This window comes from Mixophyes fleayi, chromosome 8 (assembly GCF_038048845.1).
Source record: "Mixophyes fleayi isolate aMixFle1 chromosome 8, aMixFle1.hap1, whole genome shotgun sequence".
NCBI classification, from domain to species: domain Eukaryota; kingdom Metazoa; phylum Chordata; class Amphibia; order Anura; family Limnodynastidae; genus Mixophyes; species Mixophyes fleayi.
Genome location: NC_134409.1, coordinates 11195756 through 11212115, shown reverse-complemented (window position 1 = coordinate 11212115; position 16360 = coordinate 11195756). Strand labels below are relative to the sequence as shown.

At 40.4% G+C, this 16360-nt stretch overlaps 1 protein-coding gene across 7 annotated transcripts in view; it reads right to left on the bottom strand.

Moving 5' to 3' along the window:
- Nucleotides 1-16360, bottom strand: part of LRRC7 (leucine rich repeat containing 7) — a 257250-nt gene that overhangs the window by 107580 nt on the left and 133310 nt on the right. For all 7 annotated transcript variants that reach the window (XM_075181893.1, XM_075181890.1, XM_075181891.1 and 4 more), the window contains 2 exons: nucleotides 9963-10080; nucleotides 3300-3378 (listed from right to left, as the gene is read on the bottom strand). In XM_075181893.1, the coding sequence (XP_075037994.1) occupies nucleotides 3300-3378; nucleotides 9963-10080 (197 nt within the window). The remainder of the gene's footprint in view (nucleotides 1-3299; nucleotides 3379-9962; nucleotides 10081-16360) is intronic.

Sequence of the window (16360 nt, the reverse complement as noted above, 5' to 3'; positions counted from 1 at the left end):
TGGACGCTCACTACGGGGGGCAGTGGTGCATTCAGTGCAACAAACTGAACAGTTCCGGGGAGATTATCAGAAACTTGTATCTGCAGCTGCTGCAGATGGTCATTCACTTTCATCTCCTGCAGCAAAGTGGACGCTGAGGGCCACAATAGGAGTAAGTGTAAACCTATGTGTGCAAAATTATGGCCTTACATGTGTATTTGGAGTTGCATGTAAAGTAAGCACTCTAAAGGGGGGAATTCAATTGTCGGCGATGTGGTGCGTGGACATTGCACTGTGCTCATTGCCGGCAATTACGGTAGAAATCTCTGCTCATTTTTCTGTGAAATCTCCGCCGCCAAGTGTCTCTCGGACGTTTCGGGGACACCTGGTGGCTAATTTAATTACCCTCTAAATACAGTGCATATATGAGGTCACATCAAGACACATTCTGAGCGTTTCTTGATGTGTGAAGATATGATTGTGACCGTGTCATAAAAGAGAATTGTTAAATAAATAAATGACCCCCAGTAATAGTGCTACAGCCTATAGGGGGACAACAAACATTGGGTCCCATTGGGCCGGGCTGTGGTCATAGCGGGATGAAATTCCCTAGGTGAATAAGTTCTGGAGAAAATCCATGCAGCCTCCCACCTACCATTGGGGGTGGTGAGTACTCAATGCACCAATATCTGCAACAAACTGCTAAAATATACCAGTGCAGGTGTGATTGTTTATGTCAGTCGGTAAGAGGCCTTAGGGTTCTGTATAAACTCTGATAAATATAACCTTTATTTTTGGTAAACCAAATCACACATCATTAATGAAAAAAAGCAATGCATTTCAGATCCATTACAACATGTGTGAACATATACCCACAGGGCCTGAGTCATTAAGGAAAGTAAGGCCAGAAAAAGGAGTAAATGTTCTCTGGGACAAACCATGTTACAATGCAACGGGTGCAACTTAATTTAATATTTTGCACGTAAGTTAAATACTGGTTGTTTTTTTTTTCATCTACCACACAAATACTGGATAGCTTTATTTTTGCACTACAATTTAAAGTTGATCTAGGACATGCTCTACCCCAACTATAAATCTGTCCCCAATGCAACCTGGTTTTGCCTAGTTGCAAAGTTACTCCTTTTTTATGGTTTACTCTCCTTAATGACTCAGGCCCTCAGTCTATAAACACATAATAATCATTTTCAGGGACAATTTGCTGCCGAGTAGATGTATATAATCACGTATTGTTGGTTGAGTACACTCCTATCCCTATCACGTTATGTTTCATGCAATTATTTTTGCATTTTAAGCACTGTTAATGCCTAAATGTTAATAATGCACAAAAGTCTAAGGTTTATATGAATATCTAGTGAAATTTGCATTTCGGTGGACAAAGTAAGTGGAAATGTATTGTATGTTGGACAATATTAGAAGTAGACAATATTAGAAGTAGAGATTCTCACTGATTTCTGTGAACTGGTTTTGGTTTTGGATCTGGATTAGCTTTGTGTTTTGGTTTTGGCAAAACCGCCCTCGTGTGTTTTGGTTTTGGTTTTGGTTTTGTATTTTTTTTTAGAAAGAATCCTAAAATATGCTAAAATCACATAATTTTGCTCTTTTTTTGTTCCTACATTATTATTAACCTCAATAACACTAATTTCAAATCATTTGCAGTCAATTTTGACAACCTCACAGGTCACAATATTATTTTCATACACTTTCGGACAAAGACTGCAGCGACCTGGCTGGATGGTAAGCGACAGAGCAATGACACAAACACACGGCAGTTCCTAGCACATCTAGGACACATGGGCACACAGCAGTGGCAGAAAAGAAAAATGGTGCAAGATGGAATTGTTCTTAGGACCGGCCTTCCTCCCACCCACCCAAAAAGGAATCCAAAACTCGCGAGGTCCGAGATCCTACAACGTAACGATGACGTTTTCCCTCATTTTCAAATCCAAAAAAGTGCCGGCTGGGTACTTTCTCGGATCTGCTAACTTCGGGTATGTTCGGTTCTCGGGGAACCGAGCCTGAGCATCTCTAATTAGAAGCCTGGCACTTTTACAGGGACAAAATTCCACAACCTGGGACAGTTGGGACTATCTCTGCAAATCAGGGACAGTTGGCAACTATAACAAATACAGAGTGTGAGCCTTGTTGGTAAAAAATAATAATAAAGTTATGGTGCATCCTAACAAGGGTAGTCTGTCATCTCACATGGCGCCATCAATCTAGACTACATTAATCTGTCATCTGCTGTCGGATAAATATAGCGCTTGTTAAATATTCCGATGTTTACCCGAGATGGTAATTCTTGCAGCGCACTTTCGAAAACAGCCTATTTTAAGAATAATGGATTGTTTTAATGGCTGCAGGATTCAATAGGGCCAGTAATATTTACACCTATAGCTTAACAGGCTAATCAGAGGACCTTAAATCAATCCGGCCGGGCTGTAAATATGTGCAGGTAGGCTGCACAATATCCTAATTTGTGTCGAAAAAAATATCCTGAGCTGCTCTGCAACAATGGTCCTGGCCTCATTAATCACAGGGCCAGGTGCTCTGCGGATTGTGACATGATCCATAATCTGAGCATTTGCTGCAGACATTGAGGCAAGGATTCAACAAGGAGCCTGCAGCCACAATTTATTGTGTGATACAAAATATTTATATTTTCCCAGCATAGAATATTCTCTATGTGGCAATTCATCCATTAGCAACACTCACGGGGTTAAATGTATCAAGCTGCGAGTTTAAAAAGTGGAGATGTTACCTATAGCAACCAATCAGATTCTAGTTATCATTCTGTAGAATGTACTAAATATATGATAACTAGAATCTGATTGGTTGATATAGGCAACATCTTCACTTTTCAAACCTGCCACAAACTTGCAGCTTGATACATTTACCCCACGGTTGTCTGGCCCCTCCCCTTATAGCCGCTAATATTCCCTCCCACATAAATGTTACTATTGTCCTATTATTACTACATATCTAACAACCAAGTGACCCCCCCAAAAATATTTTAAAATCGGGGCCCAATACACAGGTTGTACATCTCTGCTTTATAGAACTCGCAGCAGTATATGGACACGTATTGTCCACAAGAAAACACTAAAAAGACAGATTAAAAAACGTGGTCAATTTGAAAACAAATTATAAATATAAAACACATGTACATTGTTTTTTAATAAAGGCAACAATCAATTATTGACATTTTACAAAGTATATAGACATTTATATCGAACTGGAGGCGGTAACTGTCTTATCGGCAATCACATCTTGTATCTAGAAGATATGAGAGAATGACTTACTTTGATATAGGATTCACACTGGCCTCAACTATTGTTAAACATTTACAACTTTTTATATTATCTGGAAATTCTTGTATACCTAGAACGAGAAGACAGATTATCACAGAGGAGAATAGATGAAAATAAACAAACATACTTACTTAATATCTGTAATTTTATAAGAAAACTAAAGCAGTCATAGCCATATAATACATATTCTTAATTAGACGTTTTCACCTTTGTCTAGGGAGTGAATACAATACATATAGCTTTTATTGACAGATGCAGACAATGGATGTTCCCAGCATTCCGGCCGTTACTTCCAACTCTTTCACGTGTATTTTACACGATTACACAATGGTGTCGGAAACATAATGTGAACATTTATGCTTAGTATCTAGAATTGGACCAAGCCAGACGAGAAATAAAAGGGTAGCTCTATACAAATGGATAATAAATAATGCACCTGTTCTTAAGCAAACACTTCCAGGAGTGGCAATTTTACTTTACTTAGCGGGAGTCCGTAAAGCCATTAGACCCTTGTAAAACAGAAAAGATCTGGTACCTTGGCACTCGGACAGTGTAGCCAGTTTGTAAGGGGGATGGTTAGTGCAGTGGTGTGATGACCGCATGTAGCCAGATGTGGTCATCAGCTGAATTTATGTTCCACGAGTCCTGTCAACATCTGACCTAATCCCACCACCTATCGATTATGATCACCAGTAAATTAGGGCTTATATACACAGTATATGCTGCTGTTTGTGGCCATTTTGGTCTAAAACTATCGTAGTGCTCAGCACAATAACGGGCAGCACGGTGGCTCAGTGGTTAGCACTTCTGCCTCACAGCACTGGGGTCATGAGTTTAATTCCCAACCATGGCCTTATCTGTGTGGAGTTTGTATGTTCTCCCCATGTTTGCGTGGGTTTCCTCCGGGTGCTCCGGTTTCCTCCCACAGTCCAAAAAACATACTGGTTGGTTAATTGGCTGCTATCAAAATTGACCCTAGTCTCTCTCTCTCTGTCTGTGTGTCCTAGTCTCTCTCTCTCTGTCTGTGTGTGTTAGGGAATTTAGACTGTAAGCTCCAACGTGGCAGGGACTGATGTGAATGAGTTCTCTGTACAGCGCTGCGGAATCAGTGGCGCTATATAAATAAATGGTGATGATAACAGTCTCTCTCTATATACATATTTTTACAAGACTGTACTATTGCTATAAAGATGATTTTATGTAACATGCAATATTTAGAAAACATCTGTAGCTACATCAGCAAACTGCGGATTTCGGAATACTATGGATACCCGATAGAGACATTTTCGTGGAGGAAATTAGTTCCTTGTATCAGATTTCATATGTTTAATATAGTGCGTGTCCAATGTCTGTATTGTGCATTTGTGTATATAATTCTTCCCTAATATACGCTGTATGTACGTTAATGCATTGCATAGCTCCAGGTGGTCAAGAATTTGGCAGGATAGTCCAGATTTTGGGGGACAGTTCCGTAACTGCAGCGATATCATGGAGCATGGAGAGGGTGGGCGTTGAATGGCGGTGCAGTGCTAGTCACGCCCCTCCGTATCTTGGACATGTCCCCTCTAGCGGAAAACACTGGGCCACTCTATAGGACGTTCCTACCTGGCTAAGTGTTGCCAGTCAGCCCCGAGATATAACTCTCACAATTATTGGTATTCCCAGTGATGTGTGTTGCCTCTACCTGGTCTTATATCTAACTCCATAGGCAAACCGAGGGGGAAGGGGGGTTCCTAGTGCCTGGAAACCCCCCCCCCATCCTTGGGCACTGTATAATTGAGGTGACTGGACCCTGCTCCCGCTTCACACAGTCCTGCTTGAAAAGGGAGAGCTGTGTGCACCTAAGAGTAGTACACACAGAATTGCCCATGTATATTATGGGGATAGGAAAAATTGGAGAGCAGCCAAGCACTGTCTAAAATTATAGCCACGCCCGATGCATGCTGGTCACGCCCACTGGCGGCGGGGTGTGGAAACCCCCCTCTACAAATCCTGCATTTGCCCCTAAACTGAGATATCATTCTCACAGTTATATATCTTTTAAGGGCTGCATCTGCTAAAACTATATCTCCTATTGTTAGAAGATATATTAATTATTCGCCTGAAATCATTTGAAAAGCGCTTGCCCCTGAATAAGATCAAATATTAGCTATAAATCTTTGACTTGCATGGTACATAGCCGATTACATTATAAAGTGATTCCCACAGTCCTTTGGCTGCTGAGAATCTAAGCAAGTTCTTGCCCTTGTCTTTGCGGACTCTGGGCCCACTTCAATCTCCATATTGTTCTCTGAACTTGCTTCTAAAGTAGTGTTTTGCATTATAAATACTTCTGGAATATTAAATCATGAAGACCAGAGAATAATAATAGGTAGTGAGAACTGCATCTTATATTCAGAGTAGGAAGAACTGTACAGCGTTCTTGGTTAATACTAAAATAATTGGGACATTTCCAGGTCAAATGTAAAACCTTGGACTGTCTGCTGACATTAAGGAGAATTGGCAGCTATGCATGGTAATAGACCGCTGCCGTCTGCTTCCCGCTGTAAGGTGAGCTAGAACGACCATGGGAGAAAGATCAAAGATGAACTGAGTATGTTAATATTCTCTGCTCGGGCTTCCTGTGATTATTTAACATTAGAGGACCTTACAATTCTTGTATTATAAGGCTGGCAACCAATGTACAGGAATTAAAGGGCAACAACATTGAAGACGTTTTATTTCTTTTAGCTGCACAGGAGGGTGAATTATAATATCATATCTATGGGCAGCACAGTGGCTCAGTGGTTAGCACTTCCACCTGGCAACACTGGGGTCATGAGTTCGATTCCCGACCATGGCCTTATCTGTGTGGAGTTTGTATGTTCTCCCCGTGTTTGCGTGGGTTTCCTCCGGGTGCTTCAGTTTCCTCCCACACTCCAAAAACATACTAGTAGGTTAATTGGCTGCTATTATACTGAACCTAGTCTCTCTCTCTCCCGCTCTGTCTGAGTGTGTGTGTGTGTTAGGGAATTTAGACTGTAAGCTCCAATGGGGCAGGGACTGATGTGAGTGAGTTCTCTGTACAGCGCTGCGGAATTAGTGACGCTATATAAATAGCTGGTGATGATGGTGATGATATCTATCCTGAGACATCAGAACAACTCTCTTTACCCAGCTAAGTTGCTCACTATTCATTGCCATAGTTCTGTGAAATAATATCCCACATTCCAAGATTGACGCATTGTAGATCCAGTGCAAGCAAGAATTTGTTACTCATTCCACAAGTTTAAAAGTATTAATAGAGTCCATTGAGTACTTTCACTTACTTGGCCTCATCTAAAATTAGCAGTCAATCCAGCAAGGAAGTAACTTTGCACCTTGGCAAAATCATGTTGAACTGCAAATAAAATTGCACCTGCAATACCGTGCATCGAAATAAGGTCTGTCCAGGAGCAAATATGTCCCTTTATACTTTGCTACTAATTCTAAATGATGCCCACAGTGTTTGCTGTCACCACATTACACCTCATAAACCTGATACAAGACACAAATCTTTCTCATCACTATGTAACGGGATTGGTGATGGCCTTTGTTAGGATGGAAGAACACGGTAGCACTAACAAGACAGAAGACACCGTTTAGGTAATCACTGAACTATGTGGCATACAAGAATCAGCTGTGTTTATGTCGGCCTTGAACCAAGCACATCTGAACTGAAGGTACAGGGGGCAAAAGTTTGGGCACGGTGTCTCTATTGTATTAGTTGCACCATTAAAGAGGTTTGTGCCAGTTTAAGTCTCTGCTAAGGTCAGCGTTGGCATTGCCTTAAGCTGCCCATAGGTAGAAAAATCCATTTGCTTGGTTTCAGCACTGAGACTGGATACTTGACTAAGTTGGCCACCAATGAGGGTGACCAAACGGGATATGCCCGGTTCCATGGTACCATACTGAGTCACTGGATCACAGGGGGCATAATTAGTTCCGGGCACCAATTTTATAAAAGTATATTTGCAATACTCTCAGGAGGGCAAGGACTGGGAAATTTTACATATATATCTGTGATGACATTTTATATGAGGACTAGGCTTAGTATTATCATCACCATCAGCAGCTATTTATATAGCGCTACTAATTCTGCAGCGCTTTACAGAGAACTCACTCACATCAGTCCCTGTCCCCATTGGAGCTTACAGTCTAAATTCCCTAACATACACACAGAGAGACTAGGGTCAATTTGAGAGCAGCCAATTAACCTACCAGTATGTTTTCGGAGTGTGGGAGGAAACCGGAGAACCCGGAGGAAACCCACGCAAACACGGGGAGAACATACAAACTCCACACAGATAAGGCCATGGTTGGGAATCAAACTTATGACCCCAGTGCTGTAAGGCAGAAGTGCTAACCACTGAGCCACCATGTCCCTTTAAAATAACCGTAACTGACCTGTGCTGAGAGCATCCTCGTATAATTTCAATGGAGCTCTTTAGAAAACAATTCCCTAACAGGCTGCGATGACAATGAACCAAGATAGCCTGAATCATCCTGTTTGACTTAACAAGTATTCTGTTAGGATTGATTGCGTTCTAAAAATATCTGCATTAAAATTTAGACTGCGCCGATTGAAAGTTGGGGAGAAATGAGGCTGTACGGAAAAGAACAAAAGGACAGAATAATCCATTTTCATGACACCGCTGAAGAAGAAGGGAAGATTTTGTTACACTCAAACATCCTCCTTTAATCGCTAAAGCCGCGTGATGCTGAGGTCCCTATCTTGATCCGAGTACTAAAATAAACATATTCTCTTTATATCTCCGGCTCTGGCTTTTCAATCAAAGCTAAGATTAGATTAGAAGCTAATTAAAAGTGGGACTATTAATTATCTCAGCTATTAGTACTAAACAATTATATTTCCTTGACTGAACCGCCGCTTTCAAATGTATGTGACACGTCTTGTGCTAGTGAAACGTTATCTCCCTGGATCAAACAAAAGGTTTAATTTATATCTGGGTTAAACTTGTGAAATGCTTAATTATTCCATCTGATGATTCAGATAAAGATCAGAGCTGTGGAATCTATGAGTGGCTCTCCCACTGAAAATGAAAATTCCGAATTTCAAACTCTAGAGAACTAAAAATATTTTTCTGTGTCTCCTGTGACTTATTTTATCTAGAGGTCCGTGTATTTGATCAGAGTCACCAGTCTGGAGTGGCCATGGTCCCTTTGGTGGAAACGGGAGGGGGCCCAAGAAGTTGCTGTAACGGGGCCCGAAATTCCTCTTGGCGTCCCTGATTTTATCATACTTCCCAACTGTCCCGATTTCAGTGGGACAGTCCCCATTTCAGGGGGTGTGGTCATGTACTGACACACCCAAGTTTGTCATGGCCACACCTCCGCCCAGCTGGAGGGGACAGACATGTTGGGAGGTACATTTTATTCATTCTAGGAACATGCACACTTCACATATGCAGCAGAGGGCTGGTATACTGCCATTTGGGGATCAGGGGCTAAATGTATCAAACTGTGAGTTTCCGGTGGGTTTGAAAAGTGGAGATGTTGCCTATAGCAACCAATCAGATTCTAGTTATCATTTATTTAGTACATTCTACAAAATGACAGCTAGAATATGACTGGTTGCTATAGGCAACATCTCCACTTTTCAAACCCGCCGAAAACTCGCAGCTTGATAAATTTACCCCCAGGTGTGTGTGGTGAAAATGGGTAGGAATGATGAAGGAGAATTACAGGAGAGATGACATACGTATTGAGGAAGGGGGTAATTGTTACAGTATACCACATCCAAGCTGGAATGCAGTGTTATAAAAACAAATATTTATTTTCCCATCCTTTAACATCCATAGATATATAACTGTGCTTTTGTTGTCTACATACAATGAAGGCAGCTATACAGTATTGTGAAATTTATATTCACGAACATTCAACCTGGCCGTTTACTAGGATCATGTGACATCACTGAGGAATGAGCTGGTTCCTCGTAAACCTATTGAATTAATCGGCTGCATTCATATCAATATGGAGTTTGAAAATCACGATTAACAATGTTGTCAATAAAGTAGCTTAAAAAAATGATTATGTGGCTCAAAAAAAAAATGTTTGGCTACAAAGTTGGTTTTGTATTACAAGGTTATTTTTTGTTTGTTTATTTTTCATTACCCATGTGCTTATCGAAACAAACGGTGAGCCACAAAATTGATTTTGTGAATTTGTGCTACAAATGTAATTGTGTTAGCTGCCACAATATGTTTTGTGATTTAGTAGACAAAATATACAGTTGACTATGACACTCCATACACACACATTGTCAAGGATTATTAAATTACTTAATAAAATATAAACTTTACAAAGCAGGAAATGACTGTAACAACCGGGCTTACAAATAAGATGCAAAAAAACCAAACAGTCAAAATATATAGCTATTTGGGTAAATCATAAAAAAAGAGATTAAAATAAAATAATAATAATGTTCTTTGCTAATTCTATAAAAATCTGCCACAATGTTGCTTTACGTGTTTCTCGCAGCTTTTCAGATTTTAGATACAGCAAAGTGACAGTTGAATGTTATCTTGTTGCATTTTGCATAACAAAGAGATAATATTGCTCAGTGATACAAGACACAGTGAAGGATTAACGTGAAGATATCAATGAACAACCTACCATTCTTGCTTATATCCAACTCTTTGAGATTCACTAAGCTGGCGATGGTTGCTGGCAGGTTTGAGAGATCGTTGTCGGGCATGCTCAGCTTCCGTAGAGCCTGACAACTGAACAATTGCTGTCAAGGAAATAGACTTAAAGTTAATTCTTTTAACACAGCATTAATACTGTCATACGTTCAAAAACAGTGGAGATATATCTTTTTTTGGTGATCAAGCATGAGAGTAAACCAATATATTGTGGCAATTACAGCAGAAATGAATTAATCATTTACTTTGTTATACAAAACAATCTTTTATTTTTTTTTATTTTTAAAGCTCCCAGGCATTACACGCTGAGATTTAGAACCAATATTGAATTATGAAGTAATACTCATTTATCACATTTAAAGAAAATTAAAACATCGTTCTTACAAGCAATTCTAGCATGTATTTTATTTTACTTAATTTCATTTTATACAGTTGGCCAGTTAACATTCCTGTTAAAAAATGCATTATTTATTTATATTATAAGAAGTTTTATTGCGTATAGTAGAGAACAATCGAGAAGCCTTCCACCAGTTTATAACTATAACTAAACTAACATCATATGCATGAACCAGTAGCATATATGCAAATACAAAAGCTCAAAAACACAAATATTACCTACTGAAGCTTAACTTTGCTGGCTTATTAACAGTCTTCATTTTAAAAATGACGGCAGAGCTTTTGTAATTCTTTCTGGGACCTTCCCTTCTACTTCCTAACCTTATTATTCTATATACAGAGCTTCCACAATGCAGGCGGTATTGATCTCTGTGAGAACAGCAAATCTATGGAGCTGATCGGTTGGAAGATTCTATTGCAGTTCCTCCCAGTAACAGGTCACTGAGTATGCTCCCAGTGGAAGTGAATCATATAAGACTCTTAAATTTGGGACCACTGAAATTTTTTTTGAAGCGGACCTGATTCCTGCACAAATCTACCTAATAAACAGTTTCACTAATACCCTGACTACACTACTGTCTACTGCTCAGTCTTTATACTTCACAGATTTGTTAATTTATATCGATCATCATTTTTAATTTGTGGTAAGAGAATGAAGATCAGTGCACATTTCGATAGAGCTTACTGCACAAACAACCCTCTATCAACCTTACAAATATGCACCACAACATCATCTAATATACATCATCTAATATATGATCTTCCACCTAGACAATAATTCAACCTTCACTATGCATGAAAGTTTTCATGAACAAAACAAAGTCAATAATATTCATGCAAAATCCCAAATTTGTTAGAATGGTCTTCCACAAAGGCAATGTCAAAGAATGGGGGACATATGTAATGCGCAGAGACCCTTTGATGAACCACCCTAATTGATTGACAGGAATGACTTTGGCATAAATAACATTATACAAACTATGGGCCTGATTCATTAAGGATCTTAACTGAAGAAACTTCTTATTTAAGTCTCCTGGACAAAACCATGTTACAATGCAAGGGGTGCAAATTAGTATTCTGTTTTGCACATAAGTTAAATACTGACTGTGTTTTCATGTAGCACACACATATCAACTTTAAATTTCGGTGTACAAATTAGCTATCAAGTATTTGTGTGTGAGCTATCCCAATGAAGGCAGAACCCTCTACAGGTGCCACCCAGTTGCTGTCATCCTTGCCCAAGTGCACCCTCTGCAGGTGGCGAAGGGCAGTGGTGTCCACACACCGTGACTCCCAGTGCCCTTCACAATGTAGTATGTTATGGCAAAGCTTCAATGCTGCCATCATAAAGTCCTTTATGGAGCCTCCTCTTAGCAGTCTGAAATCCTGCCAAACCAAGAACAACAATGAGATGGACTCTGGGCCTCTCACAACTGGAGCAGAAACCATGGGCTTGGGAGTCTGAGCAGCTGGAGTCAAAGGAGTCACGCCAACAACAGATGAATCCTGGGAAGGAAGCTCAGTGTCCAGAAGGACCTCTGGAGAAGTATCTGGCTGGTCTCACTGCTAATATCACCTAATGCAGTGGCAGAGTGGGTAGAAGGGAAGAAAACCTCCCTTGAGGTAGCCAAACCATCAGAAGCAACTGCAATAAGCACTGCGGAGCCGCTTCCATCAAATACTACGGAAGGGTTTTGTCAACACAGCCTCCTCTGGTTTAGACAAGCACTGCTATAAGGCATCAGGTAATAGGCAAAAGCAGCGGGAAGTTATCCAATCCTGGGAGGTACTCGGTTGACGAACTGAGCATCACCTCTGGAGAGCAGAGAACCCTCTACCAAACCCAAGCCACGTCCCTACTGAGTCACTCAACACTGACAGCAGCCACAGCAAACACAGCGGAGGGTCTATTCCCACCACCACTGCTGCGATTGACAGCTCTATTCTATATATCTTTTCAATACACAGCTCAGCCTGCATTATGCATGTACGTCTTACTCAGCAAAGCCACATGCCATATCCAAAACATAATTGCTTTTCAGTCAAGGGTTCGTGTCTCAATCGAGGGAAACGTCAGTTATGCAAAATGACTTATGTTGAATGAAAGAAATGACAATGTACCGCTTGTAGATGTACAGAGACCTCGCTGCTTTATGTACTGTGTCAAGTTGAAGGTACCCATTATACAAAAGTTTACCTTGATATTCACGGTGGGCCTAATTCAGAGTGTGATATACGACTATTTGAGTAGCGTATCTTTGCGTATTTTCACACTGTACATGGTCAGAAGGTGAACTTTCGCAACTACGACTGTTCAGACCTGAAACTTTTTGCCATTTACGGTTCCTTACGCCTAAAGAGGCCTGACGGGGGAGGGAAGGGGTATTCTAACCTAGGCAATGTACGGTGTTGGCATGTTACAGCAATTGTGTATGGATTCAGACTGAGACGTAGTCGCAGTTACGGCTGAAGAAGCAGTTTCATTTGGGGGTTGTCAGGGGCAGGTGTAAGTGACGGATGATCAAATCAACAAATTTTCCAAATGGTCTCCCACCGATGTAGTGCACCTGTCACGAATCAATGCAGGAATACAGCTAAGGAGCCACGAATAAGGTGAAAAACATTCAATGTTTATTTGCTGAAGAGTATAAACAGAAGGCGTAATATTGAGTTTTGCAGTAATTACCAGGTACACGGCTGTTGCAGGTAAACAGGAGGTATGGAGAGATCCCAAGCAGCAAGTGCAGGGAAATGCAGAGGTAAATACCAGGTTCAAAGATGATGCAGGTAAGCAGAATGTAAGGAGAGATCCCAAGCAGCATAAACCCAGGATCACAGCAGAAGGAAGTAACAACAATGAACAACAGGATGTGACAACAATAACCAGCAATGTATGCTGGGAGTAACAAGTATGCATAGGGGAAAACCCAGGTTTAAGGAATAATTAGTTCAACAAGGTTAACTCTTAAAGCACAAGAAACAGGCACAATAGCAGCACCTCTGGTGATCAGAGGTACTGCTGCTGACACATAAAATGAAACACAGAAAAAGTCCAAAAGTCCAGGAGGCAGGGACTGTCAATACAAAGCAGCAAGCTTGTAGGCAGGTCGTTACAGCACCCCTTTTGTAATCCACTTACATGATATGAGGAATTACCATTTTTTTTCTGAAGTTATCTTTGAAGAATGAAAGAACCAAATTTCTCTGGCAGATATAAAAGATACCATAGTAAAAGCTCATCACAAAGAATTTATCGTGTAAGTGGAAGACAAAAGGGTGTGAGACCATTTGGAAAATTTGATGTTATGGTAGAATACAAGAAGCTATATTGTAAGTTCACTTGCACTGGGAGGTGGGGGGGGGGGTGGAACCTCTGGAGAATTTTCATATTTGCAAAACACTCTCAAGGAAGAAGAACATCTACATATACTGATTTTGGAAGAAATGTATATTGTTTTACAACATTGCAGTGTTAAACAATATCCCACTATTATTTTTTTTGTGTTTATTATGTATTGTTGATATACTCATTGTGGAGGTCATTTGAAGAATCTCACACATCAACTAAATTAAGTATCAAATATTTTTTTTGTATTCACAGTTCACTATTGTCTGTATGGGGGACAGACAGCGCTTGATTTCACTTTGTTTGTTTGATGCACATTTTTGGTCACAATTGGTGTATAATTGTTTTAAGTTTTAGTCTAGCTGCAGATGACAGTGAAGCCCTGTTTGAAATCCTGCTCCTCTTGTAGATGAGAGAGAGAGAGAGAGAGAGAGAGAGAGAGCGAGAAAGAGAGAGTTTTTTTTCATTTTCCAGCTTTCAGCCAATGAAAACTGCTCTGGTGATGACTCCCACAAATTGCCAGGGCACAGACTTGTGCAGTATGAATGGGGTCAACCCAGGAAATTCCCGGGTCCGAGGTGCAGTATGAATGGTGTTTCTGAGCTGGGACACTCCGAGCCCCTGCAAAAACCCGCCTTGAAAAACCCGGGATATTTCCGGGGCGGCAGTATGAAAATGGTATAAAGATCCTTAATGAATCAGGCCCCTGATCTGCCCATGTCTTGCCCGTTTCCATCAAGGCTCCTCTTCTTCTCTGACATGGCATATCCCTGTAGTTGGCAAAAAATCAGGACTGTTCAATGAAAATTGGCATTTTAAGGCATGTTGTGATCCTAGGTCTTCTTATGCACTGAGCAGCCGTCATTCAGTCCTACACTAAGAATCGAAAAAACCTCTTTCCCCAATCTGTGACATGATCAGAAGAGCACACATATGCCGGTGATGGCTTTAAGTTATCTCTCTGCACAGGCTATCCTCAAACTTCAGGAGCCGTATACTTACGTTCTTACGGTTATTTTAGTGTTATCTGTACCTGGTCATGCACCTGTGACATCATTATATATCCACAATAATGTTAGACCCAGGCAAAGCCATCAAGCTTCTGCATTGTGATGATATCACACGTGAATGACCGATGTCAGTGAAGAACTAGGTGGATTTACGGGACAGATTGAAACGACTGTTTACTAGTGCATAAAAAAATCTTCAAACAGTCTTGGCAGCAGCTAGGTAATTACTAGGTATTATCCACAGATATCTTAATAAATACAAATTGTAATTGTATTGTGAGACGTTATATTCAGCCCTGTTTGAAGTTGCATTAGCGGTCACACTATGGTGTCTGGTTTCCAGACTTTGCAAATATTTGTTACTGAATTAACTACAGATTCCTCCAACATTGGAATTAGTAATTACATCTACAGAAGAAGGATGATTAGGGAAGGTTAGAAAGGTGCTACAGGCTTATAGTTTCTCAATATCATTCCTTTAGTACTTCTGTTTGCAGAAAAGTAATATATATAAGATGAAAGATGAAAATTTCTCTACAGTTTTACTGACTGTCAGTAAATTTCCAGATGGCTCAAAACTAAGTTATGGTGAAGCTAAATAAAAAGGAATAACGTATCGTTAGAAGTAGCACAGATGGTGGATACAAAGTACAATAAATGTATCTTCTAGTCTTCTATACAGGTAATAGATACATTGTGCTTGTCAATGGCTCATTCCTGCTGAGCACCTAGGACTCCGTTATCATTTCATTGACTGCCCAACGGTGTATGTTACTGGCGATGAAAGTCACATGATCACAGCGACAGGTACCAAGAACTGAGTTTCAGCCGGCACTCTCTGCTGTTCCAGTGCACAGTAAGACTTCCGAAGAAGCAATATACTGATAATAAAGGTTGCTATCACTGTCATTGATAACAAAAATAATCTTTAATTTTAATTGATCAGGGCTGCAAGGGAAACCCCAGAGAAAAGCTGACAGAGGATCATAGGATTAAGAATTTGGAGTTGGACGCTGCCAAGTTGGAGCCAATGTTATTAAGAGCTCATCTTTTACCAGCAGCGGGTTGAAACTGTAATTACTTTGGCATCCTGCAAAAATAGCTTATTTTACAAAATCTTCACCAAACTTCTGTGACACTCCCAGAACTATGTCTATACTTATACAGCAGCTGTCACTGTATTTAACTTCAGTTGCCATTAATACAGCAGACTCTCAGTGATATACTCTAATACCTCTGCTATTAAAAAAAATAATAAATATATCCTATTTTTTTCAGCTGATCTTATGCGGCCGGTGATGTTTCCTCGCACATGCAGAAAGCGCACAATTGTCATACTCAAAAAGTCAAAAAAGTGGATGATATTTGACATTTGGGAACACTTCATGGGCAGACATTGACAGGACAAACTGTTTAGGTATAAAAGGCAAAGTGGACAAAATGCAACTTGTGAGATCTCTATTCCAGCAGCAGAGATCTCACTGGCGGTTTCTGGTAGTCGTGGTCAAACAGGACACATCATTTGGCCCTGTCCCTAAACCGACACAACCCTTTTAGCCTATCACAGTAGGGGGCGGGCCCCGATGACACGTGAATCACGTTGCTGAGTCCTGCCCC